Below are 27,621 nucleotides of genomic sequence, written 5' to 3'. Positions count from 1 at the left end.
GCCTCTGGAGCTGACAGGAAAAGTTTGTTATGAAGGACAGATAGGGAGAAACCAATAGGATTTTCATGCTATGCAATGTAGCATGGGCTGTTTTCATTTCTGAGTGTTAATTTCAAGTATTTTGGATTTGTTAAAATAAATGTATTGCCAGCTGAGGAAACTGGAGACAAGTAGGTATAGCCTTACTCTGTCCTGCTGTCTGCTTGATGGCTTTGTGTTGGAATTGTTTTTGGGTTATGTTAAACTCTTATCTTATTTTTGAGGAAATGGTTCAACAGCTTTGCTGGTGCCTTTCAATTTTCTGTTCACATGACAGAATTTAGCTCTTAAGAAAAAACCCAAGTACTCGAAGTTAAATCCCTGTCACCCATGGTCACTTTCAGGTATTGCAGATTTGGAGATAAAGTTTTCATTTTGTATAAATAAAATTCTGTCTAAAGACCACAATTATGGTAGATTGGTATCCTGCAGTAATTCACAGAACTGAAAATAGTTAATGATATTGTGACATGACATAGGACGTTCTGATAGACTTTGTGTCCAGCAAACACTTTTGCTGGTGTTCATACTCTAGGTAACTCTTCCCTGCTAAGAATACTCCCAGATTAAAAAGAACTTTAGTTTTTTAGTGGCAGATGAATTTCTTGCCTCTTTAGCTGAAGCTAATGAACTTTTGCTGTTGCCTCAGAGGTGGCTGTAATGTCAGTGATTCTGTGCCAGGACAAGTAAAGCTTTCTGGCACCAAAACTGAGTTAGGTGAGGTTCTGAGAATTCAGTTGCAGTTTCAGTCAGGCACTTTTAATTGGTGCATCTGAGTAAACCCATTTTAGTTTCTGGGAATGGGCATGTCCTATGCAATGTAGGTATGTGTTGGCATCTGCATCAACTTGGGGTTGGAGCCTTCTAGCATCTTGCAAGTTCTAGTCTAAAAATGCTTATAAAAGTGTCAGCCAGGGGAAAAAAAAGTCAAAACTACCATATGTAATTAGTAAGTAAGCAATTTATAGGGAATTTTCTTTCTTAGTCTTGATATAAAATGATGTATTTTATGATTTGAAATATATTCTTTTGCATTCTGGTTGTGACAAAAAAAAAAAAGCTTGAGATGACTGCCTTTCAAGTGCCTGGCTGAAAACATTTTTCACTGTCTATAAAAACCATAATATATTAAAGCCTGCCTTAAATTCTCTGGTAACTAGTGATGGTGGCTCTCTTCTTTTTAAATAAACAACTTTATGTGACGTTACTGGACACTGACAGATACAGCAAACTGTCATTGAGAATACTTGTCAGGTCTTGCAATCCTTGGAGGGAATTTGCATTGTGTTTTCAACAGTAAACAAAGCAGAATCCTTTGAGCTCCTGCTATTGGGGAAAATCATGAAGGACAGAGTAAACCAGATCAAACAAAAATAAAAATAAATTAAACTAAAAGTGAAATAGGATGAAGGTTGGAAATAAAAAGGTAGTGAATTGTGTTGACTGTGGTCGGCAGAGCTCTTGAAGCCAGTAAATCCATGAGGATGGGGAAATTCCTGAGCACTTGCTCTCTAAGTGCTGGGCAACGTGAACTTGATCTGCTCATATATGATCTGCTTCGTGCATTTTAAAGAAATGAGAAAGATCTGAAACTGCAATGTGCTTTAAGCTCTAAAAAGAGAAAAAATTACTTTGCTTTTAGCCCTAAATTACTTCAATCTGTAGGTTTGCCTGACTCTCCTAAAGTAGGACTAAATGTCTCTCAGCTCTGAAACACTGCTTTTCTCTGCATTTCCCAGAAAACTTGTTGGTAGCAGCATTTGCTCTCACAGAAGCCATCTGTGTGGCTTCTCCTAACTGGGTGTTTTGGTTGGTGAGACTTTCTATGGTTGCTTGACTCTTGTGAACTGGAAAATACTCCGTGTGGTAATCTGTGTGAAAATGACAATACTTGTTTTAAGATGTTCTCTGCACCCAGTAGAAATTTTAGCTTTCTGGTGAACAGTGGCTATACTTCATACACTGTCCAACTTTAAAAATATTCAATAACCTATCTAAAAGCAGTCAGAAGTATTGAGGATAGAAATTTGGCTGTGTATGCAGTCACTTCAGTAAGTAGTGGTCTGAGATTGCAGAGTGATCTATACATTCATCAGTTAACATCATCATGAATGACTTTAATAAAAATCATGAATTAATGAAATCAATTAAACTTACAACAGTTGCAGAGGCCTCATTATAGTTGCATTGTAATATGGATTTAAAGCCAATCTCTGTAAAGTAAATGTATACCCTTAGTATATGCAGTTCTGGATTTGTGCTGAGAACATGACTGGGCTGTGTGTGGAGCCAAATCAGAATTGCTCACATTGTGTCTAAAAAACAAAATGCGAGTTTATAATCTGATAAAAGAGCATTGTTCATTTTGTGTCTCATCATGTATGCTCCTTCTTTTATCCTAATATAACAGGGAAACTTGATTCTGACATATGCTACTGGAGTACTTCTGCTACTGGAGTTCTGCCTCTGTGTATTTTAACACTAGAAATTATTCATCTAAGCGTGACCAGTATGTTTTAATTGTCAGCACATCTTGAAATATTCATCTTTCAGTGAGCAAGACAAAAAGTCTTGCTAGGACAGAAAGTGCCAGAACAGCGTAAACAATAGTTGCAAACAAAGTGATGTTTCAAAGCGTTCTGTATGCAAAGAGATCAAAGTGGGTTTGGTGTTTTCTTTCTTTGTTTTGTTTTGGTTTTAGTTAATGTTGCTTTGGATGTGTAGAACAGTATATATTACTTACCATAGTAGCTAATATAGTAGCTGTGTGCTTGTGGGTCAAACACAATGCAAAGCATGAAACAGATACAAATTGCCTAATCTGAGACAAATGTTGAAACAGTTAATTGTTACAGAAAATGCTTTTCTATTATTTGATGTTCCAGAACCCCAATTTTTTCTCTTTAAGTCTCAGCAGTATATATTCAATTATTCTATTTAATAGGAATATTAGATATGTAAACCAAAAAGTAATGATAGCGTATGGCAATACTGATCAATTACAAGAAAATAGTATGTTTTAGTAACCAAAGAAACCACATTTGAAATATAAATCAGTAGTTCTAAAGTTTAAATACTGCACCATGTTCATATGTGGTTCATCAACGTTTCTGTAGGTTTTTGTTTACAGGGTATCAACTAGATGTACTGGAATAATGTGAGTATTGCAAATATGCAGGGTGAGGCAGAGGCAGATCTGGGAGATCTACTTTGAACACCAATGGCTGAGAGATGAATTTGAAATCAGTGTTTTCAACTTCATTAGGTTATTTTTAAGAAAATGTTTACTATAGAGTGGCATTGGAAAATGGTGTTTTGTTGAGATATGCTAATTGACTTCTCTAATCTGAAATTCTTAGACATTCTAATATGATTTTTGATTGTCTTCAAATAAAATATGTGAGCAAGTGAAACAAGAATTCTCTTTCATGTGTAGCCGTGTTAGAAGTTACGGGCATTGATAGAATGCACAGATGTGTGGATAAAATCTGCTTTATGTACAAGGAACTGCAAATCCTCCCCTCCAGAAATATCTATGCCCAGAAAACTGATCACATACACGAAAGATAAGGTGGTACAAAACACAGTGTCATACAGGATACCAACCAAGTCTGGTTTTGAATAGTGATAAGTCAACAAAGAAAAGCATTTTTTAAACAATAGATGAAATAACTTCCTAACTTGTGGCTGGGTAGCTCAGTAGTTATTAACAGGATACAAAAATCTTTCAGCTTTGGAATATGTTTACAGAGCTAACTCTGGCATTTTTTCTTTTTTCTTTTGAGTGTCCTGTTATTGTCTGTGCTTCCTCCTTTACATGTGTGAGGTTTATGTTTTCATTTGAGTTAGCAGCACCAAGGGACAAGGATGAAGAAACTCCCACTCCCACATTGTAAGGGCCAGACATAATCCTTAAACCCTGTTGGATTTTGCTAATGTTGAGCTTCAGCCAGACTGGGGGAAAAAATGGTTCCAGGAAGGTATAACACTTACTCTGCATTAGTAGGAAGTGCAAGCACCAGTCACCCTTGAAGGGAAGTGACAAAAGCCTGCATCGTGTAGCTGACAGCCTGAGTGCTGCATTGCTGTGGGCCACATCAATGAGCTTTACTGCTAATAGGTGTCCATTAGGCAAGTTCTGCAAAAAAAGCAGGTCTTTGAATAGCGTTTTCCAGGAAATAGATGCTTCAAACTCGAAATGAATGACTAATGCTGAGCACGGTGCATTTCTTGGTAGTAGCTGTTTTGGTGGTAATGGTAAGTGTTGCTGTCCTCTGTTCTGCAACCTGTCTTTCCACAGGCAGCTAGGAGAAAGCAAAAGCTCTCTCAGTTACTGCGTGGCTGCCCAGAAACTGTGTTGGTGGAACTGAAGTAAAAGTGAGGGGATGAGCTACCCTGAAACTGCCACAAAGAAGATGGTACCTAAGTGCTGGTTCTCAGTGCTGGAAATCAAGATATAATTGCATTATAGAGAAATTACATTACTTTCGTAAGTGGTAGCTTTTCTTGTGCTTGAAATAAATATTCTTTTGGAAAATAATTTTTATAATATCAGAAAATGACCTATGTTTGATTGTTTATTGGTGACTAAACCTTAATCAGTAATGTATTTGGCTGTAGTTAAGGCATCTTGATGAACTCCCCTTCAAGTAGGAGCCAGTGGGGATGAAGTCTATTGTTAAGCAGCGCTTTCACCTCGAATAATCTGAGTTTGGTGGGTAAGACAGTGGAGGAGATTTGTTGTATATAACGTGGTAAATATATTTAAACTATAGAAAACCTTAAAAAAAAAGTCTCTTTATAAGCTATTTTATTATGAAATATGAGGGGACTGTGATTGTGTCCTCATGGAAGTGCTGTAATATCTGCTCTCGAAAAGATTAAACAAGAGTATGTGTTGTTCTTACCTTTGCACCTCAGCAGCACTTCAGCTGCAAATCTATGTGAAAGTTAAAACTTCCTGCTGACCTGTAACTTCAAAAAGAAAATTGTTCTAGGCTTTATTCAAAAAGGAAGTTTACCAAAATTTTCACTAAAACATTGCAAGTGTTTCTTGATGCAACAGCACATTTGCAAGATGTTGTTTCAAGACACTCCTAATCCATGAAAATCAATAAAATAATAGTTTAAGAACTACATGCCGTTTTGCCCAGGGCTCATCAGACATATCCTCGGTTACTGCCTTGTCACCGTTCAGGGAATAGCTCTTGTGAGAATGGTACCCACTCTGCTTCCTGTATTTACTGGCAAGGGCTTGGATGGCTTGGGAGGGAGAAGTGTGATTTGTCACCTCTTTGTTTTGATGTCCTTCACAGCAGGAGATCCTGAAAGGACTCCTGACACCTCCTAAGACAGTGCCAGTGTTGCTATGCTTCTCTAAACTCGTCCTGGGTGAGAAAGCAGGCCAAGCAAAGGTAGTGTGTGTCTGTGCCTGTTACTGGGCTCCCTGTGGCGTGTGGAGAGCAGCTAGGAAACATGGAAGGGAGGGAGCAGATTAGGATTGTGCTTCTGTGTTGCATCACTCTTCATGTCTTTGTTTTTAGAGGGGAGAATCTTGCTGAACTCCGTTCTCAGAGTTCAAGGTACCGCACAGATGTGTTACATTTAAGATAAGAGAGTTCATTTGATTTCTTTCTTTTTGCTCAATAAAAGCAATATGCAGAGAGTAGTGAAGTAGACTATGAGTCTGCTTCAGTTCAGGCTGGAAATTTTGCCACATTCTTAAGGAGTTTTTAGCGTTCCAGGGCATCTGATTTTTGCTTCTGTTAATAGCAGATCAGTACTGCTTTCTATGGAAAACAGATTTGAAAATACATAAATATTTTGAAGAACTGTAAAAATGGATGTATCTGCTATGCTTCCTTTATGTTGCCAAGGCCTTTCTATATACTTAGCAAAGAAATAAGAAACAGTAAAGTTCGTGTTTGTTTTTTTGTTTGTTTTGTTTTTTAAAAACTGCTGTAGAGTTTCATTCCAAAAGCAAAACAAATAGGTGGTGTATTCACTTAGCATTTATTAGAACCTTTTTTGGGGAAAAATGAACAGTTTGTAGTCAGAATTCTCTTAAGTAGTTTTCAAGTGTTGCTGGAGGGTTATAATCAGTAACCTTTTTCTTAAACTTAGCTGCAGGGCTTTGTGGTACTTGAAATGACTCATACACTGTACCATGGCTTAAAAACTTTTGTATGTGTAGAACTGTAACTCCCCTCTTTTGAAGAAGTTTTAATAGCTGAATAAGTGAGATTAATATGACTGAAGATGGTAGACAAGTAATTCTTGGTGTATCTGTTGGTGCTAAGAGGGGAGTTAGATGTACACTTGTGTGTAGTTTATTTTTTTCATGTGCTGCTTCTAGAATGGTTCATATTGTGTAATTGTTAGATGTTCATTTGGTTACATCCTTGAAAGCCAAGAATGAGAAACAATTTAAATAATTTTGTCTCCAAGTGTAAGAAAGAGCAAGATGGTAAACAATAGCATATAGAAGAAGATGAGGGCAAAGGTCAACGAAGTCATTTATACAGGGTGATTCTTAAATGTGTGTTTGGTTTATAATTGTCTATAAAAGCAATTTTTCTTGGCACATCAGAGATGAGATTTCAGTATCTTGCTGAGCAGCTTAATGGAGTATCCCCTTATCAAAGTGCATTTGGTTCCTTGTTTTGCTGTCGTCTTGTTTTTTGGGTTTAATTTTGTGTGCAAGTGTATGTGGGAGGAAGTTGTGACTGAGGCCTTTTGTTAAGGAGATGCTCTGTAATTTGAAGAACAACAGAAATGTATTCTTAAATTAGACTTCTGTGTTTAAAAATTCATCTTACAGAAGTTCTGTACAAAAGAAAGATGTTGCTTCTCATCATGAGGACAGGTAAAAATTCTGGGATTTTACTTATTGCAGATGAGTTACCTGTGCATTTCTTGATGTTTAATGCATAAATGATCTCCATATGAAGGCACATGTCCTCTTTCACATAACTGTTAAAACATTGGCTAATAAAACCAGCCACGGCAGGTGTTGCAATTCAGTGCTTTGGTGATGCTGGCCAGCATGGCAGAAGCTGACTGAAGTATCCAGAAAATGTCTTCTGAGATCTGCTAAACTTTTCTTTCCAGATCTGACAGCTTAAAATAGGTCTGATGTTGCTGCAGGGAGCCTAGTGTGCAGTCTGTGAAAATAAGGCTGCCTGTGTGGAATAAAACACCTGAACCCCCAGTCTAAAATACAAATCTTTCCCTGCACTATGTGCAGCTTCTTTCCTGCTTGGATCCAAAATTAAACTATTACCCATTTCTAGTGGTCTCCAAAAGCAACAGGCCTCCCTTTTGTGGGTGAAAGGGGATTGGCCTGGCTAAGGGAAGGTTTGGAGGGCTGCCCCGGCACCTGCTCCCTGCAGTTGTGTCCTAATGAGGCTCTAGTCTTGTATTTATAACTGAAAGAAAAATGGAGAATGTGTCAAAATTCAGATTCTAGCCTTCCAGACAGAGAAGAAAAACCGTGAGGAGGTTTTACAGGAATTCATTCCTCTGCCTGTTTGCAGTAGCTGGTGGTGGTGGGCACCGGCACAGTGTGCTGTGTGTCACTGCTGCCCAAAAACTGCCTTGCTGGATGTCAACATCCTTTCTCCAGCATGGGTACCCGTGGTTTGCTTGGATTTGGAAGCTGGTGAAAACTGACATTTTTTTCTCATAATGAAGCACAGGCCCATGGTGTTCAAGCACGCTTGGTTTTGAGTTCCCTTTATACCCTTGGCCTCTGCAGTGGCCTGGAGAGATCCTGTCTGTGGCTGTGGTACAGAGTTTGTGAGCAGAGTTTCCTTTTCTTTGTTTTAAACATGCTACTGTTGATTCATGTGGATTATAGGTTTTTTATTACAAGAAATAGGGATTATTTATTTCCTTTTCACCTTCACTTGTGCCACAGGTGATCTTTTATTCCCCCTGCCGCCCAGCTGCATCTCTCACCTGAATGTGTAATTTGTTGAACCTGCCCATGACTAGGTGCTTTTCCATACCTATGATATATTCTTTTATATTCTTCTCTCAGTCCTTTTTGGTTTTCGAGGAGAGGGTGGTCCAAAGTATTGTTGTGTTATGGATTTCTGTAGAAGCTACAGGGAGAATTTCAAAGTGCTCTGATTTTTAAGTCTCCTGTGTTATTTTTGTTTCTTCTCAGTAACCTTTGGTAGAACTAAAAATTGTAATGAATCATAAGAAAATAAATCAATTTCTATTATCATGCTCTTGAGTTAATGCTCTGCATTTGTTCCTTCTCAGACATTTTGTCTATCTGAAATCAGTTTTTATATATCCTCTCTGACAGGCCTACATGTGTGAAAACGTGCATCTTGTTGAATTGTTCTCAGTCAATAAGTAAACAAGTTCTTTGGTACCATAAACAGGATTATAGTATTAGATCCTCTGTTGTTTTCCTTCTGTGGCAGCTGCATTGTTTTGGGGTGCTGGCTTAGGTTGCTGTGTAGCACTGCTCAGCTTCAGAACGTGCTGTCTCACACCAACAAGGCCTTTTCTGTGGAGAGGGTGGGTTGCAGTGGACACGGAGCAGAAGCATCTCTGATCAGTGGTGTAAAAAGCAATCATTTTCCTTTCCAATTTAAGTATGGTAAATGCCATTATTACTATTTTTTTTTTGTATCACTTCTGTAGAGTAGTGATAACTTGATGAGGTTTAGATACGAAAACTCCAAATAAAAAGTAGTTCAGTAAAAGCCTGAGGGTGTTTGTGCTCCTGTGGCAGTGTAGCAGGTGTTGCAGCCAGTGACTCCAGTGTGCAGTAGATCTATCGCTCCTTGGGAAGCAGTCCAGGCAGTCTTGGGAAAGATCACAGAGCCTAAAACATCAGAGGTTGACTTAAGTACTTTCATAGCTAAAGAGATTAATACCCAGCAGTCTCTATGTTTGGCAGCTATCCTGTGTGGGCTTTTTTTTTTTTTCCAAAGGGCATTACAATGAACATTAAAATACTTCCTAACCATGACTGTTCTGTTCTGTGTGGCGGAGGGAGACGGTGGCATGTGCCTGATGTCTGATATTCCATGAAGACAGAGGTTATCTACTGATTTCTGTCTCCTTTGCAAATGCAACCTGTTGAGAAAATTGGGTTGATGTTGGGCCCATCCTGGGTTGTTGCAGTTACAGTTGTGTTTTTGTCCAGGTTCTGAAATCCTGTTGCTTTCTGCGTGCTGCTGCCATGAGCAGGCTCTGTAGGGTGGCTGGTAAGGGATAAACGTTGTTGTTTTGTTTTTCCTGTTATGACAAGGATGATTTCACACTTTCTTCTTTCAGCACAAAACACACTTTAAAAAAACCAAACAACCCCCCAAAAAAACCAAGCACACCCCCTCATGTTCCCCCAGTCAATCAACCTATGCCAGAGAGCAATTCGTTTGCCTCTTATTTTGAGACATTCTGGCTCTCTTTTCAAAACAGATTGGTGAAATTGATGAGAGAGATGCATTTCCTCAGCTGTGGCTTATTCTCCTAACAAAGCCCTGGGAATTCTTTCCAAATACACACTCAAAAGGGGCCATAAGAATTCTGCAAAGAATGCAAACATCTATTTTTCTGCAGTAATTCTTTTCAATAAAGTATCATATGTTCATTCAAACATTAAAATATTGCTCAGATCTAGATTTTGGTTTTTTTTTTTTGGTTCTGTGGAGTTTTCCCCCCCCCCCAGCCTACTTGTGGTTTTTTTTTTCCTCAAGATGAAACAATAGATTTTTATTAATGTTAGTCCACTTCAGTAAACTTTCTTGCTATTTGCATGTATTATTTATGCTACAGCAATTCAAGTGTTTCAAAGAAACAAAATACAAGTCACTGCAATGTTTTTATGGTTTTGTTTTGTTAGTTTTTTTTTCCCCTGGAAAATCTGATGATTTATTTGCTCTCTAACTTTGTAGATACCCTTTCTTGCCCAGTTTTTCTTTTTTGATGACAAGTGATGTTGAGCACTTACACTTGTTTTATATGGGAAGCCTTAAAACATTTCTGTTGCCATACTTTGTTATTTTAGTTGCTGAAGATAGCATCACTACTGCTCGCTGTTCCAGTTATGCTTTCAGTTAATTCTGAAAGATACACTTCTTTTTCTGTGTCTTGAGCTCTGCCTTGGTGTATCTGCAGTGAGTATAAAATTAGGCTGTGCAAATATCCAGAATGCTAGGTGCTTGAGTATAATTTAATAATCTGTGTATTATTTTAAAGACACACATAAGCAATTGCTGCTTGCTGATAAAATGCATTTACTGACCCATGAATGAATTGATCCCTATGACTATTTAAACCTCAGGGCTTTAAAAGTTTTTTCTCTTATCTTTATGTTAAACAATGGAAAGTTTTACCGTATGTTCAAATAACGTCTTCATCAGGTTCACAACAGGATACCATAGTTAATTTTCAGTTGAGTGCTTTACAGGATTTTCTTTTTGCTGGCTGGTTGGGTGAAAGTCTAGACACTGAGAGATGAGGCGTTAGAGGGGCCTCACAATATAGTTATTGTGAATGGTAAGTAGGAGCAGCTTCCTCTGATGTACGGACTCCATGCCCAAACCAGTGGTACAAAGGCATAGCTTTTGTTCAGGAGGATAGGGGCTAATCCGAATGCTGCACACTGTGAAAAACCTTTTATGGAAGGGGGGAAAAACTTGCCTTGAAGGTGAGAGGTCAGCAGTTTAACCTCTGACCACAAAACAAGAGACTAGCGAAGAATGGGACGAACAAGGGGGAAAAATACTTCAAGTACTCCATTCTTTGTTTATCAGAAATGGGTCAAGCAAATGAGTGTCAGGAATGGTTACTGGAGTTCTGATGGGCTGCAAGGGAGTCTGAAGATGTGCTCTGGCTTGGCTGTGCATTGCTACAGAGTTTGGAGCTTGCATAGTTCTTGGTTAAGTGCTTGATAAAGAGATCACCAATTGAAAATTTAATCTTTCAGCAACCCTTAAAAAGACAGGTAGTCTCCTCTCTTCCTCCCCAGCCCATATCAGGTCCTTTTGCTATTACAGTGTTTTATTCCAACCTTCCTTTGCATTGATTAACATCATTTAGCATTTGGCTTTTAGCTGTTTCCACTGTTTCTGGGCTTTTTTTTTAAGTTTGTAAGGAAGCATCACAGTAATAATGTCCTCACAATGGTTCAACAGGCAGTGAGATGCGCCTCTTAGCTAAAGCCACAAATCTTTGGGTGGTCAGTGCTATTGTACAACAGCAGGGGAGACCTGTTTCCAATCTTTGTGCAAAGGGAATATGGAGGCTTTCCCCTCTGATCTCATTTAGGTATTATCAGTGCTGGGAATTTAGTCACAATCCAATTAGAAATGATGGAAGTTATGTTAACTAATAGTTAAGCCTCCCATATTCCCAGGTCCACCTATTTGGAGTGATTAATACACTTGGTGTGTTAAAGCTCAGCTCCCTGCTTGGCATACAACCATTCCTTGTGCTTTACTACATCCAGCCCATGAGAAGCACTACTCAGCTCCCTCCTGGTCTCTCCCAGCATGCAGAAAAGCAAAGAAGACATAATGCCTTGCTTGTGCACCTTTGGAAGTTTTATACTTCACTGGACATAGATGTGTTTTAGATATGAGGTAAATTCCTCTTCCTGCATCACACAAAGGGATTAAAGCTAGGCTTTGTTGTTGACTCTCTTCGCATGTGACACATCTTCAAACATTTGCTTATGGCCTGGACAGCTTTAGGCCTCTTGCATTAAGAGAAGTGATCATGAACCAGCAGCATTCCTTAGCCAACCAGTGGCAGGGCCTCTCAGGCTTGAGGACATGTATTCTGGTACATGCTTGATTTTATTTCTGCTTGGAAATAGCACAGCTTCCTCTAACCCTTGACTGAGCTTAATCCTTTGTTTCTCCATTTCGTAGACATCCACCTTTCTTATTTTTAAGTATTTTAGGGGTAAATTCCTCAGAAGGGTGGTACTGAGTGTACTTCCATGATCTGACACGTCTTCTGGTGAGAGAAAAAAGGCTTAATTCTTCTTGCATTCCTTAGAAACTCTATTGGTTCACTGATTTCAAAATATGGTGTTTTTTAATGGAGAGCTTGTTAAACATGCAGAGTTGTTTATTAAATAAATTTTAAATTAAAGGCTTATAACTGTGGCTGTTGCTGGAATTACCTGAGCAGGTGATTTCTATAGCTATTAAGTGAAAGTAAGATGAAGAACCCATTATAGTCTCTTTGCCTTGCTGTTAATGGGTTAGTTTTGCAATTTTTTCAGTGGGCAGCTTACAGTATGAATTATCATCTTTTAGGCTTTTTAAATTTGATGGAGTAAAATGGTGTTCTCAAGCAAAATGACTGATGTTTTTGTCCTTGGGGGGAAGCACAGAAGTTAAAATGTTTAGGTATTTTAGAGTAGGTACCTTTCAGTATCTTGTATCTGAATCTGGAAAATAAGAGATACAGTTTTTTCCCCATAATTATTTCTTCTGTAATCTTTAAAAGCAATCTAAACCCCTTCCATACTTTGTGAAAGGTCAATGATGATGCCATTGTGGTCTGGAATAGCATTTCACTCAATACATCCAAATTTCAGGAAAAAAAAAAGTGACCTAAAAGTACTGCTGTATGACAGTATGTACTTTGTATCTCCTTGATAAGTTGTTGTTGTTGTTATTGGTTTTTTTGTTTGTTTTGTGTTTTTTTAAATCTTTTTTTTGTGGGTTTTTCTTGATTGGTTGGTTGGTGTTTATGTTTTGTTTTTTACCTCCTCAGTTGCTACATTGGGAGAAAACTTTGTGGTAAAAATTAGTCTGTGTGTCCAAAATGCCTGTCCAGTCCCCTCTGCAGAGCCTTCTTACCCACCAGCAGATGGATGCTCCTGCCCAAGACTCCTGCACAACTGGGTTTCCTCCACAGACTTACTGAGGGTACATGTAGTCCCCTCATCCAGATCTTGATAAATATATTAAACGGAATTTGCCCTGAAGTTTTTAAGCAGAATGTTATTCTGTGGAATTTACTATCCTGAAAAGAAATCTTCTGTGGGCTTGATAGGAATAAAGAATTTAAGCAATAAAAAGTCACTTGGGATAACTTGTTAAAATTAAGATGTGGTATTTGCACATCCATAATTTTTCAAATCTATTTTTAGTGTTTTCAGAAATTAGTGGATTTTCCCTGCTCTGGGAAATTCAAGGATTTTGTTTATCAGAGTGATAGAAGACTCAAGATAAAAGAGGAATTATCTGAGGCTTACTTGAGAGAGAGTGTATGTGTTTCTACTTGAAAGGTGCAGCAGTGTTTTCATACCCTATGTTTGTTTTTTTTTTACTAATCATAAAAACAATTAATTAAAAAGGTGCTATAAGGACATACCTTATTTTATGTAGATATGATTTACAAATGCGTTCTATCCCATTGATTATGAAATTGTCAGCATGGGTGATTATGATTAGTCTTCATTAATAAAAAAATAAAAGTAGTTTTCTTAAAGCAAAGCAACTTCTGCTTTATCTAGGTGCATATTGAACTGTTCTTGATGAGAACTGCACGTGCATGGTTAGTGATTGGTTTCTTCTGCAGCATAGTGTTATTTTAATGCAGGAATTTTCTTGTCTGAAAATGTTTTAATATTTCCTCCAGAAATTCTTTTGTATGTCTTATGAAGATTGATTGGCACCTACAATTAATTCTTAGTGTTCTTAGCTTTTTTGTTTTCCTGGTAAATGACCAACAAGATAACTGTACTGTTTTCTTGGGCCCATCCACTCATGACTTTGATTTATTTAGATCAGAAATTATTAGCCTTTAGCATTGATTCCAGCTGTACACTGTGCTTGCTTAGGTTCTACGTACATGCACAGAGCTCAACTGTTTCTCCAGGAGGTGAATTTCTTTTGTTTTCAGAAACAAAACAAAGAAAAAAGAGAAAAGCTCCATGTAGTTACCAAGTTGTTATCAAACTGTACTGATCATTCACATCATCCTTTTAAGCCTTCCTGTGGTGAACATGCAGCCATGACAGCAGCCCTGTCTTACTGGTTGAGATGGGGAACGTGCAGAAGGACAGAGCATAGGTGTGAAATGACTAAAAGAGATTAGTGATGTGGGGCTTGCAGGAAATCTGAGGTTTGTTTAATGATCTGCATCAAGGAAGAAACTGAAGTAGATAGAAAATGGAAACCAGAATAATATAGCCCTTCCAATAGAATCCAACCCTTTCATGCAAACACTGAACAAGGAGAAATTATTAAGTGAGAGAAGGGCAGTGGTTGAGAGGAGAATTTTTTATGAAAACTTTCATACAGATTAATGTAATAGAGTGCATAATATTTCATGCAGTGCCATATATTTTTAACTCCTTGTACATCCTGTGTGTAGATGGCTGTTACTGTTGTGCAGGTTTAAAGGTGCATGCTGAAATGTTAGCATCAGATTTATTTGGTAAATTAATGTTTTCAGATGAGACATAACCTTAATTTATGCTGTTGTTGATTTATTGGTAAGTCATTCCTTATTCTTTCATACCAATAATACCATTTTTCACGTTCCTAATATTTTTGACTGCTGTGTGATGCATACACAGGCATTAGCCATGGTTTCCCTGCCCTCATCTCACTTCTCTCTGCTGTAGTGCTCTTTGGAAAGTAAAATTGTGACCTTCATTAGTTAAGAGGCAGAAATGCTCAGTTCAAACATATAGATGGCCCATCTTTCTGCAATACTCCCTTCCTGTACTCCTTATCTCCCCATCCCCTAGCACCCCACTGCTCTTCCAAGTGTGCACAGGTCTGTTTTCTCTCTCCTTTCTGCTCTGAGTGGTGGTACCACTCTCTGGGCTGCTGCTTTGCCTCTGTGACTGGAGAATAACCAGCTGGATCCACTGCCTGGCTGGTGTTCCCTGGTTTTCCAGTTGGCAAGGCAGCTGGCCTGGGTTGGGCTCCAACCCAGCAGCATAGCTGTGTACCTTGCAGGGTGCCTTTGTGAAGTAACTCCTTCTGACAAAACAAGTTCTTGTACTTTTAGAACAGTTAGTTTGAGTGCAGGCTGCTGAAATGGGAGAAGGCAGCTTCTGACCTTGCCTTCTGGAAAGGCTCAATTTACAAAGGATGTGTTGAGTTCTGACCCCTCATGGGCCATGCGAGTGCAGTGTGTTGTTTTGAACTTTAGCTTTTTCTATTAGAGTGAAATATATTGTCTGCTATTATCACACTGTTAAATTAATTTTCACTATTTTGTACATGATTTATTTGAGATTCCACTGGATGAAGCAGGCATGAAGTATTGAGGTTTCATAAGATAAAATAGTTTTGAACTCTAACCACATCACAGTTACTCTGTAATGGGATGTAAATTGAAATCATGCGTGTACGTCACCCTTCTACTCTGCTGTTCTGAATAAATAATATTTTTGAAATCAGCAGAGTACTGTAACTCTTCTTTTTTATCACTGAAGTATGTGATACCAAGAAATGTCTTGGAGAGTTTCCTAGTTACTGAATGTGCCTTGGGATTTGTAACTCAAGAGACTGGAACCCAGATCTCCTGCCTCCAGGGCTGCAAGACACAATACCATTCTGGTACAACCTCTTTCTGTATTTTGGGTTGCTCTTTACATTCCCGATTTTGCTGACCCTTCTCCAACACATAATAGGGAATTTTGACCTGAGTAACTGTAAACACCTGTGAGAATACCCTTTGACTTACTTTAACTTGTCTTACATATTTGTGTGGCCTGTGCTTTAAAATAACTAAACCTTGGCCTATGTGGAAATGTCCCTTTTTTATGCCTTTTCTTCTGAATCAAAAAAAATTCATTTTTCCAAGATCTCATGATGTTTGTCAACCTGAAATAACTGATTGCAGGTTGGTAACCTGCAGGACTGAAAAAACAGTGTGTGTCTTCTGATTGCTGATGTTTTGTGCTGTTTACTGGCTCTGTGTTCTACCTCTGTTGAAGCAGAGAGGGACCAATACTATTAATGCAGCTCAACAAAAAAAGAACATTTTTTTTTCTTCCTGCCCTTTCTAACTAGTTTGTGATCCTTCAGAGTTTTGAAGGAGTTGGAGAGAAAGGCACAGGCAGATGCAGCTATGTCAGCTGTGTTTTACTAGAAGATCAGTATATTTTTCAGTTAGAAAACGGCCAAAGAAATAAATTGCATTAACCTTCTGCCATGTGTGGTGTTCCCCTTTAAAAGGCTTAGTGAGGGAAAAGTGCCCAGTTTAGAAACATCTCTGGGAGGGGTGTGACATGGAGCCGCTTCTCCTGTCCTGGGAGGTCCTTGGTGGGGATCAGAGTGGTCTCTCTTCCCTGGGGCATCAGGTGCCAAAGCCATGGTGCCTCCGCTGGGTGAGCCCCAGCTGTGGGATCTCTGTGTGTACATTGTGTGTGATTGCTGGCTTTGAAATGTCTGGGAGACCCTTTCTTAATGTGTTGTTTGTCTTCTGTGGAAGAACCCCTATGTTGGGAGGTTCTGTGAGGGTTGTTTGGTGAGTGACTGGAATATCTTCATTAGCTGCACAGACTAATCCTAAAGGGGACTTGTGATATAAATGGTAGTGTGAAGGTTGTTTTCTGTACTCTTTTTTTTTTTTTACTGAACTTGGCTCTTGGATACTAAAGCATGACTGCTTCATGACAGAGAGAGAATCTCAGCTGTTGGAGTAACACTGATTTTCTGTAAGCAACCTCTTATAACCTGTGTTTTGTGTTTGTTCTTATCAAAAGTTTAGTGTTGACTTTTAAGGATTGGTATGTGAAAAATGTCAAAACATTGATTTTCAGCTGCATGCTGCCTGCCGTAGACAAATCAGGGCTGAATATATGTGGGCTAGCCTCTAAAATTTTTTTGTGCCTGAGTCTTGCTCACATGGAGGGCCCTTGGGACAGATGGCCCCTCGCTGTTGATGGTTCGATTACAGCGATCACCCACAGCTTCTGAAGAGTGCGAAGAAAAGAAATTGCTTTCTTTGTCAAGGTGTTTTCATTTCAATTCTCACCCATTAGCCCTGTTTGGTTAAGTTTTGAATTACTCCATCAGGTGACGGATGATTTTATTTTTCCCCCGGATGATATTAAAATGTATTTGGGGTAAGATGGAAAGCAAAGGCAAAAAAGATTTCTGCTTATTGATCAGTACTCCTTCATCTTTGTTCTGGCTTAATGTGTCATGAACAATAAAGATAAAAATGAACACTGAATCAGAATATGTTAGAAAATATATATTTTTAAAAACTATTTTAATTATTTTAAATCTGAACTGCTTACACATATAGCAAACTATACTTAGGTTAAGGCTAATCAATAGCCCTTGCTAGCTACCATTTTAGAGCTTTATGTAACTAAGAATGTTTGTGATTGTTTAAATTTATGCGTATAAAATTACGAAATGTTACTTTATATAATTATAGCTTTTGAAGTTAGATGTGTCTCAGTTGTGGTACTGTAGATGTTCAGAGCAGTAGGAATCAGCTGGACCAGGTCCTTGTTGCCAGTACTGTTCTACTTCCATACCTTCCTGTAACAGCCAGTAAGCAAAATGCTATTTGTGATTGGAGAATGAAAACAGGGCAGAGAATAGAGCATTTAAAACTATGCTTTTGTAATGTACAATTACATTCATTCTCTTTCACGCTAAGTAGAGTATCACTACACAATCCCCAGTCTCATTTCACAGCAAAATCATAGAGGTGGGATGAATATATGATACAGTAGTGTGTATATATATAATTATATATATAGTATTAATTAATTTAAATGTCATAAATAATCTAGAATAAAACAGTGAACAGAGAATCTAACCTCTTCTCTTGTAGGTTATAGTGAGGGTGTCAGTGGGATTGGCTTTTCCAATGTATTATGTATTTCACTACTGCTCTGGCCTTTAGTTTGTACCTGTAAGTTACTGAGTAATAGGTAGTTACCTACCTGTTACTTATTAAGTAATCACATTTTACTGCTTGCACTAGTCATTATTTTAGGCAAGGGACATAATTTACAGGGAAATCCTGCCCTCAGGTATTAATAGTTGGGCTGTGCCCAGGATGTGGTCCTCACCAGTGGAAAGTGGAAGGAATGTTCCTGCACTGTTCAGGCCAGAAGAGTAAATAGGTAGTCATTATATCTTCTTTGGCCAAGAGGGAGTTCCCCTGCAACATCAGTTTTTTTTCCTGAAGTAGCAAAAGGAGTGGAATGACTTCTGCTCAGAGAAAAAACTTGCAGAAGCATTAAGTTTGTGGTTTAAGTTTTTAATTGCTTTATTATATTTTTTTAAGATATACTAACTCTAATGTAAGATTTATTTTTGTATTATTTTTGAAAAATGTCTGTCAACATAGCTTCAATATTATTCTGTGTATTCTGCAACCAATCAGTTTGCTTTACATGGTCACATATATCCCTGGTTTCATGCCCAAGCTGGTAACAAATTTGTATTTCTTGAAGTACTTAGGAAGCAGTAACTCGGGTATCCATAATATACTGAGTCTTTGTCATGTGCCAAAAGCTTTTTGATTTTTCTATATGCAGTCTCTGTGTGTTCCACGAGGCAAATATAATGGTATATTCTGTGACATAAAATGTTTTTCTCTATCTCTGGTCAGAAGTCACTGACATGGGAAAGCCAAGCCAAGATGATGCATCTCCTGTGTACTTGGCTGGGCAGGAGGTTTGCTTCTTCCTAATGTACTTAGTATATATTTCTTGGTAATAATGTACTTGAACTTTTCTAGATCTTTCTCAAAATCAATCTTGCAGCACTAATGTAGGAAAATTTCATATAGCCCACAGTATTTTTTGAGAACTTTAAGTCCCATATTTTCATTTAAAACAAACAAAACACTGCAAGAGAGTCTCGTGTGTTACTTTTTCATCCATACAGGGTAGGATGTAACACTTGTGTTTGGTTGCAAAGGGGAATGACCTACGTCTTATTGTTTTCAGTTATTGTTCATTTCATTAGATCACAGCACAACCTGTCTCATTGAAATTTCTTTGAACAAGAGACCCAGTGAAAGCAGAAGTATTTTGTTTTGTAAACCTTAAACATTAGCAATGACTTCAGGCATATGTGGTGCTCACTTGCTTGTTCTTTTGCTACCTTAGTTCTTAGATCCTTGTTTTCATGATCTGTATTCACTCACGATTACAAGTTAAAAATAGAAAAATTAAAAATTTTCCCAATGTAGCTTCTCAAGGCATTCTGCAGTTGTTGCTGCATTTTATGAGGTCATTCTCAAGATTTATCAGGTAAAAGAAGCTGCTTATCTTGTGAAGAGACCAAATAAAGGCTGAACATACTCATTTTATCTGTGCACTGTCTGTGCAATGAACTCTCACCCTGATTAAGGTTTTAGCCTGAAGCATGGCTAATAGCATTGCAGCCAAAAGGACCCTTTTCTTTCTGCCCCTAGTTAGCTGAAATGACTTACTGCTCTGTCCTTGAGTGGGACAAATTCTTGTGCAAAAAGGGATTGACCTGCAGCTCTTAAGGAGATGTCAAATTGTGGCTAGAAGTTTTAACCATCTACCTGCCCATAAAAAGGGGAAGAAGTACATATTTCCTAGTTTGACTGCCTTTCCAACAGGGAAATTGGAAGGATCAGAGGAACTGTCAGGTCCAAAACCTGACAAAGTCCCACTTCTCTATAACATGCTAAACTGAACTTTGCATGTGATTAACTGGAGTTCAATGTTTGCACGCCATTCTAATGTTTCTGGGTACTCTGAGGACCTGTTGTCACATAAATTTAAAAGTAGAAGTACTTGAAAATAATTGTGGTAAACTGTACAGTCAGTAAATCTATTGTGTGGCTTTACAGTTTGATGTCCCACACATCATATTCTCATACTTCAGTACAGATTGTGAGCTCTTAATGCCTTGATGGGGCAGTAATGACTGGCATGGAAAAGCTGCAGGGTTGCCATGAAGTTGTGATGCTGTGAGGAGCTGACTGAACTGGACTCACTGACTTCAAATGCGAGTTGTTTTTGCATGGAGTAGAGAGGAATGTGGTGTGTGTGGTTTTTGTGTACAGGCTGAGTGACTCTTACAGTTGTGGATTGTACCTTTGTTTTCCCAACAAAATTTCCCAAACAAAATTCTGGATTTCCACAAACATGGTGTGAGCACTGGTATCCTGAAACCATTTACTAAGTTACATGTCTGTAATTCTGAGTTACTTGATAAGTCTGTGAGAAATTTGGGTTACTTGTGATTTGCAGCACCTTTTAAGCATATGTCCTACAGGAATTACTTTAGGTGTTAATACTGTTATTATTGTTATAATTGTTACTACTTTAACTGTTATTATTAAAGTTAAAAACAGTTTCTGTAGGATAGGCTACCTCATGGAAGGATGAAGTTTTCATCTTGCCTGTGCTGTCGTTGTAATTATGTTTCTGAACCTGACTGAAAAGTCACTGATACAAAAATCACATTTCTGATTGGCAAATGGGCAGTCAAGAAGACTTACAAACAACTGCTACTGTGACTCTGGGGCTACTGAACTGTTATTTTCCATTTTGCATTTCTCAAAGGGCGGTATTTAATGTGTGTTTGGTGATGCTGTCATCATGTAGTTCACACTTTACTTTCCATGAGAAAAGTTAGAAGGAAAAATGTCAGAAATCACACATTCCAACTCTCTCTTTTGATGCCAGTGTGAGTTGGGTACCTTCACTGCCTAAATAAAATTTTCAAAATGGGGCATAAGCGTTGCAATCAGTTGAAGACAAGGCAGAGGGCACTGGTGTGGGGGAGAGAAAGGGGACAGGAGACACTGGGCTCCTGTGCTGTGGCCACATTATGGCTTATTTTGAAAGGGGAGTCCATGTTCAGCACCTAGCTCAAATGTGCTGCTGGGGCTACTGTGTAGGCACCTACAGACCCAGAAAAATCTCAGTATACTAATATATGGCAGGAAATGCTGGCAAATATAATTCCTAAAACTCATTGACATTTTTCTATAACTGATGTGGTTGTCAAGTGTTCGTATTTAATTCTGAAAATTGTCACTGGTCAAGCACTCACTGTGACTGGTTTTTGGCTGTTCTAGGGGAACATACCTGTTTTGGTGCAGCCCTTTTTGCCTTGTATTCCTTTGCTATTTGGTGAAGTAGCAACTGTTTGAAATTATGGGGGCAATTTAGGAGGGCGCATTAGTGAATAGAGTGTGAGTAAAAAAAGTTGAAGGTGCTGGATTGTTAAAATCTGATGTAGTTTTGTAAATATGTTTTCTTTTGCTTTTCTGAAAAGACTACAGGTGTATGGTTGTGTTCTGCAATAAGCTTTCTATGGAATGAGTAGAATGAGAACAGACTTCATAGTCTTGGAGAAATTTCAGTATTCCTTTAATGAGCAAAAAAAATAGGTGAACTACGTGATTTGCATAAAAGTGTACTTTCAAGTATTTTCTAGAGTGTGGTACCCTCATTTGCATGTTATTTCTAATCTGACAGGTTTTAAGTGCCAGAGAAGTTAGCGACTCTTCCTTACTTTTGCCTTTTTTTAATCAAATTGCATCAATGTATTTTGTCCATGTTCTTTCTTTTGATTACTGATTCTTGGAAAATACTGTAAATCCCTTCTTCCCTTTTCAATGGCATCTTGCTCTTCTTCCTGCTGCTGGTGGGTGCTCCACTTTGATCCTCCAAATCCAGGAGCTGAAGACCACTGGTGCACCCAGATCTACTGTCAACAGGGCCTCCTGTTCTACTGCATCTCTGGCACTTCATGTATGAAACTGTTAACAAATGGATTTAAATATGATATACAGAAGTCTTTTTTTGCAATAAGTAACTTTTATGGGAATGCTATTTTTTTCATCAGATGATTTCATCTGTAAAAACTCTTGGGTTACATGTTATGGTTCATCTCTTATTTTGTTTCTGAATCACTGTTGTAGTGATTTGGATGAATATTAAATACTATATTGATACAAAAGCATCATTACAATTACTGTTGGGGGTTTCTGGAAAATTAGTCTAAGTAAGTAACAGATTTTGGTTTTGAACAATATTAATATTATAAACTTGGTTTGGAAAAGTAATTTTTTATTTCTGAAAACTGATTTAACAAAATCAATTCTGCTTATTGTTTAAATATGTGTTTATAAAGCTATTCCTTGAGATTAGATATAATTTCAGCTTTATTAATTAAATTCTCAGGTTTGTGTAAGAAAAACAATGTGGAACTTCTTTTTTTTTCAAGACAAGAAAGAAGAACTGTCTGCAATAAGTTTTGCTTTGCTGCCTTCTTTTTCCTCACCGTATTTCTTTCCCACCCTTTAACTCCTGGCCCCAGTCCCTTCTTTCCCTTCTGCACTGACAGCTTTTTTCCAATGAATATCTGTAAAGCATCAGAGAAAATATAGCTGGAGGGATACTGAGCAGTCGTCTAGTCCATTCCTCTGTCCCAAGAGATGACCAACTCTGCTTGGCAGCCTTCTTGTCTGTCCTACTCAGTAAAACCCAGAGAGATGAAGATTCCTCTTCTCCAGGCAGAACATTGGACTGCTTAATTAATCTATTTCATTTTACCTTAGCTGTGTTTTCCTGTCTGAAATTATTCTCTGTTGCTATAAAGAGAATTATGTGAGATGAAGTTTCTCGGTATGTGTTTGTAATTTCTGTTCCATTAGTAAATTGAATGTGTACTAATTAGCTGATCCTGTTGTATTTTTGGGTGACATTTATAATCTGCAAGTTTGATTATGAAGAGTATTTTTAGAGTATGTTTAACTTCTCAATTTTTGGGGAAGTTACAACTCAGAAAGCTTTATCTTTTTTTTTCTCATAGGTTAGAATGCATTACTTCTATAATCTATTCTGTCATGAGAAATAGTACTTTCTTAGATCTGTTACAGAAGTTAAAATGTGTTAGAAGTTGTTTTCTTAAAAATACAGATGACATGCTTTATGATGTTGCTTCTTTGGGAATAGATTTTTGGGGAGAAATTACCTTGATGATATGCATATGTTTTCCTCTGCTCTTAGTGTGTGTCATGCTTGCCTGCATTTGTCTTCTGGAGAAGTTCCAGGTTGGAACATCTTGCATACTTCTCTTTAAGAATTGCACACGAATCACTCTTCTCTTTGTGTTAATTGTACCATACTCTAAGTTTTGGTCCCTCAGCAAACCACTCTGTGCTTGTCTCTGTACTGACTTGTAGCAAGGAATATGAACTTTCCAGTGCTATAGAATGTGTAGCAAAGGAGTTTTCAAGTGTTACTGGCACATGCTAAGATGTACGTCCTGGATGCGGTAGGCCTAGGAAGAAGTGATGTTGGTACGTGCATATATATCTATTTATACATGTAACACACAAACTGTTTTATGTATGCACTTTACAATTTCCTCCTGCTACTACATTTACTTAAAATTGGTATAAAGCTTTTGTCCCAAAAAGTCTGGTGGAAAATGAGGAGAAATTGTGTAGTTCCTCAGCTGGCTATAGCAACAGCTATTTCTGAGTGGTTCTCATCCTCTCACCCATAAAATCAGAATTAAATTGACCTAAGATAGCCAGATCAGATGGTGTATCTGGAAAGGAATCCTCAGGGAAAAAGAAAATTCAGTCTTTGTAAATATGAAGATAAAGTGCATAAAGTTGCAGAATAGGATTATACTTTCTCTTTTTATTTCTGAATCAGTACCCTTTTGTTTCTTCCTTTGAAGCACTTGTGAGAAGTTGCCACAAAGATATGTCAAATGCTGCCTGAGCCTAGCTCCAAAAGCAGAAACCAACATAATCTTTTGAATAAAAAACCCCAATCCCTGACTCGGATAATTATCATAAAATCCTGAGGCTTTTTATAAGTGTTAGGGTTTGGTTTCAGAGACTAAAGACATAAAAAGAGTCTAGTAACTTTTCTTTTTGAAGCACGAGTCACATCAGATTTTCTTACTTAATAAATGTGTGGCAAGTACCTACTAAAATAACCAGTTTAAAACCAGTAATAACAGCTGCAAAACCCGGCTCAAAACAGTTGGACAAATCTTGGAGGCATGTAATTTTTGCTGAGTGTAGCACTGAATGTTTTTCTTGGATTTAGTTAGGAATATTTTTTCAAATGTTGGTGCTTGTTTTCACGAAAGAGTAGTAAAAGCATTATTCTGCCTGTTTAGATCACTTGATTTTAATTATCCTGTCATGATATAAATATCCTTTTGTGATATGAACGTAAATGTTGTTATACCTATAGTTGAGTGAACTAGAATTTACTTAAATATGTTTTTACCATTTCAAATGAGACTGGAGTAGTCCAAGAGACCCCTAATACAAAGAGAAGATGGCAAGCTGAGCAGGATACTGAATTAAGGTTGTGTAGGGTTTTTATCTGTTAGCATATCAGGGCACCAAAAGAATTTACTGAGGCTGTTGATCTTGTTGCTTGTAGGTAAAGGGTGTGGTCCTGTGAAATGCTTTCAGCTCTATTGACATCACTGAGGTGTGAATTTTACTCATGTTTTGACCCTAATCCCAAGATACCTAGAGCCAAGTTTTGTTTAATTCTAAGATCGGACTTTGCTCCTGATTGTGACCTTTTAAAATAACACCTGGGGGTCTTGCTGTTGCGATTTGCTTCCTTTTTTGAAGCCTGACAGTTACATCTGCACTAAGGACAATGAAAGAAAGTCATTACATTTCTGTCCGATTTCGGAAACCCCAGTGATTTTGTTACTATGTTGCTAAAGCATTCACTATACTAAATGTTTCTCATGTAACTGTACTTCACATCTGCCAAAATCATCTGCTGGCTTCATTGCTGGGAAGGGGCGAGCCTACCAAGCCCCTGCATGCCGGTGCTCCGGCAGCCTCGCTGCAGGGCGGTCCCTGCTCCTCCTCGCAGGCAACAGCGCTCGGGTTTTGCAATAGAAGCAACTATAAATGGCAGAGCAAGCCTTGGGAAGTCGTGAACAAGAACTGGGTGATAAGAAACGGAACTAAGGGCAGCTGGTAACTGGCTTGTATTGCATGAGGTCTTAACGCTTACGGCTGGAGCGCTGCCGGGTGAAGCAGCCCCGCTTTCTTTTCACCGCAACTCTCTGTTCCCCAGTTTTTCTTCCTTTTTTTTTCTGGCACAAAACAAATGGTTTTTGGGGAACTGATCTAGTTGACGCTAATCTGAGAAGTTTCAGACACTTGGTTTGATCTTGGTCGGTTCCCTCATCTGGTTCAATGTAGCAGTGGAAGAGTCTGTACCAAGACAAGGCAGACAGTGCTACAGGATCACCAACAAGTACCTGGTAGTGGAGTGCAGTGGGATTGCTCATTTGCAGAGGAATTTATGCTTGAAATGTTTGTGGACATGTGGCATTAGGTTTACAAGCTCTGTTCAAGTAGCTTTTGGATTCTGCACAGTTTTCAGTGGTTTGTAGCAAGTAATTTATGAATTAGGTACCATTGAATATTTAATATCTCCTACCATACTTACTACTCCTTGAATTTATCAGGGATCACTGTTGATATGTAATTGCTTTGTTTTTCATGATACTAATTTGGAATAAAACTGAACTCCATTATAGGATAGGCAGGCACTGAGATATCCAAACTCCTTTTGTACCTGGTCATTACAGAGATGTGTTGTCAATTTAAATACACATAAAATAGATGGGGATGAAGTTACTTACTCTGTCGTAAGTAACTGTATTTATTTGATCTCATATTTTTATAAATGTGGCATCTTATCTCTTGTTTTTTATCTACCTCCAAAAGTTCTTGCTCTCCATGGTAAATGGAGAAAGATTCCTTGTGCAAACTACATATATTTTAATAAATAATAGCTGCAGAACCCTTCCTGGATGTTGTTAGGAGAAAAAATACACTTGTCCAACAAGAGGAGTCAAATGCCTCCATTTTTACCTCAGATGTCACTTAGATTTGAATTAGATGCAAATTAGGTCTAAATTGCGTTGAGTTGATTGACAAGTTGAATTTTGCAGCACATTTGAAAGGTGTATTCCACTGTTGGTTTAACATGTGGCCTGGGGTGAAGGAGGAATGCTGACTTCAGTCTCCAACTCCTGGTGTTTGGGCCAGCAGCAAACACATGGGTGCAGCAGCTCTGTATTGAATAGTAGCATTTGAAATCAGTAGCTGGGAATAAAAAATCCATCAGTGGCATTTCCCTCCCATTGACTCTCCAGTTTGCAGCAGAAAACATACATGGGACAATGAAGAAGAGTAGAAGCCTCCATACTTTGCCAAAAGTGGAGAACCCTCTGGTTCTGACATAAAACCTAGTGATGAGAGGGAAGTTTCTGAGTTATCACACAGTGCTGGTGTTAAAGCCTGAAGTTGGAACTCTGAATAGTTCCTGGCTCCTTGGATGACAGGAATTGCAGCAGCTCTTGAGGTGGACAAGAGGTGGCAGTTCTCATCAGGTGATGTCCCCCAGCGCTTACTGGCGGGTTTCTCCATTAGATTTCCTGCCCTCTGGCACCCCAAGCTGTTGTCTGCCATGCCAGGCACTGGCAGGGGGATCTGCCTGATGGTGGCTGGGGCATGAGCAGAATTTGGAGGGCTCGTCCTCTGTCCCAGGCTTTGTCACTGACCTGGGTCTTCCTTGCAGGAGGACAGGTAATTTCCCTTTTAGCACAAGGACAATTGCTGGTGCTGAGCTGTTGTACAGAACTGCTGTGAAGCTTCCTGGATATTTGTGATATGGTGTAAGAGTAGCACCTTAGGAAGGTTTTGTATTACAGGCTGAGGAGCATAATTCTTGTTTCTGTTGAAAGATTATGGTTCAGATTGTTGTATTATATGCCTTTAAAATAATGTTAATTTTAGAGTGATATATAGCCTAAATAATAGTGATTATTTTGATAATTAGCAGTTTATAAGAGGTTAACGAAAACTTCAAGCTATTATTGAAATGTTGGTTTTAAATGGCTCTGAACAGAAAATATTGAAATATGGTAGCTCTTCTAAACTCTTCCTTGAGAATACTGGTTATATTGCTACTATCTTTAAAATCACAAAGGATGTTTTCCTGCACTCTATAATGATCTTTGTTTTCCCTTCTTATAATTTTATCCTCTTTTTTTCCTGGGGAGGAAAGAGGTTTTATATCTCTTTATTTCTTAATTAAATTAAAATGTAAAAATTGAACATGTGCTTAAAAAATGAAGTATTCAAAGATGAAAGAGTTGAATATGAAAATAGTTTGGTACATCATAACCTGCTACCATATGTAAAACAATAAACATACAGTTTCATAAATATGAAATAAGTCTTTTTAATAATCCAGTATCTTCCTTGGTTTTTAGATACATTTTTACACTTGCCTCAAAGCTTGACGCTAAGCTGACCCTCTCTTTAATATTAATGTACTCTGACTGTAATACTCTGTTCCTTTGCCTCTGATTAATGCTGTCTGTCAATTATTTACAGATCCAGTGGTACTGTGGAAGTTCCCGGAGGACTTTGGAGACCAGGTTGGAAACATGAGATTGAACTTTTTTTTATGATAGAATAATAATAAAAATGCTCTCCTATTCAACTGTGAAGAGGCAGATGCTAATGATAAGAGGGAGGAAGTCTTCACCCAACTGGTGGCTTGGTGATTAGATTGCCTTTGTGACAGGAATATGC

At 38.2% G+C, this 27,621-nt stretch overlaps 1 protein-coding gene across 1 annotated transcript in view; it reads left to right on the top strand.

Annotated features, from left to right (window-relative positions):
• Window positions 1-27,621, top strand: part of DENND1B (DENN domain containing 1B) — a 157,656-nt gene that overhangs the window by 12,493 nt on the left and 117,542 nt on the right. The window contains exon 3 of the mRNA XM_027713318.2: window positions 27,421-27,464. Within this exon, the coding sequence (XP_027569119.1) occupies window positions 27,421-27,464 (44 nt within the window). The remainder of the gene's footprint in view (window positions 1-27,420; window positions 27,465-27,621) is intronic.

The sequence above is a fragment of the Pipra filicauda genome, unplaced genomic scaffold (genome assembly GCF_003945595.2).
Source record: "Pipra filicauda isolate LSUMZ 115617 unplaced genomic scaffold, ASM394559v2 scaffold76_size2844353_pilon, whole genome shotgun sequence".
NCBI lineage: Eukaryota > Metazoa > Chordata > Aves > Passeriformes > Pipridae > Pipra > Pipra filicauda.
The sequence above is the reverse complement of the archived record's forward strand: the minus strand, read 5'-3'. Positions and strand labels throughout refer to the sequence as shown.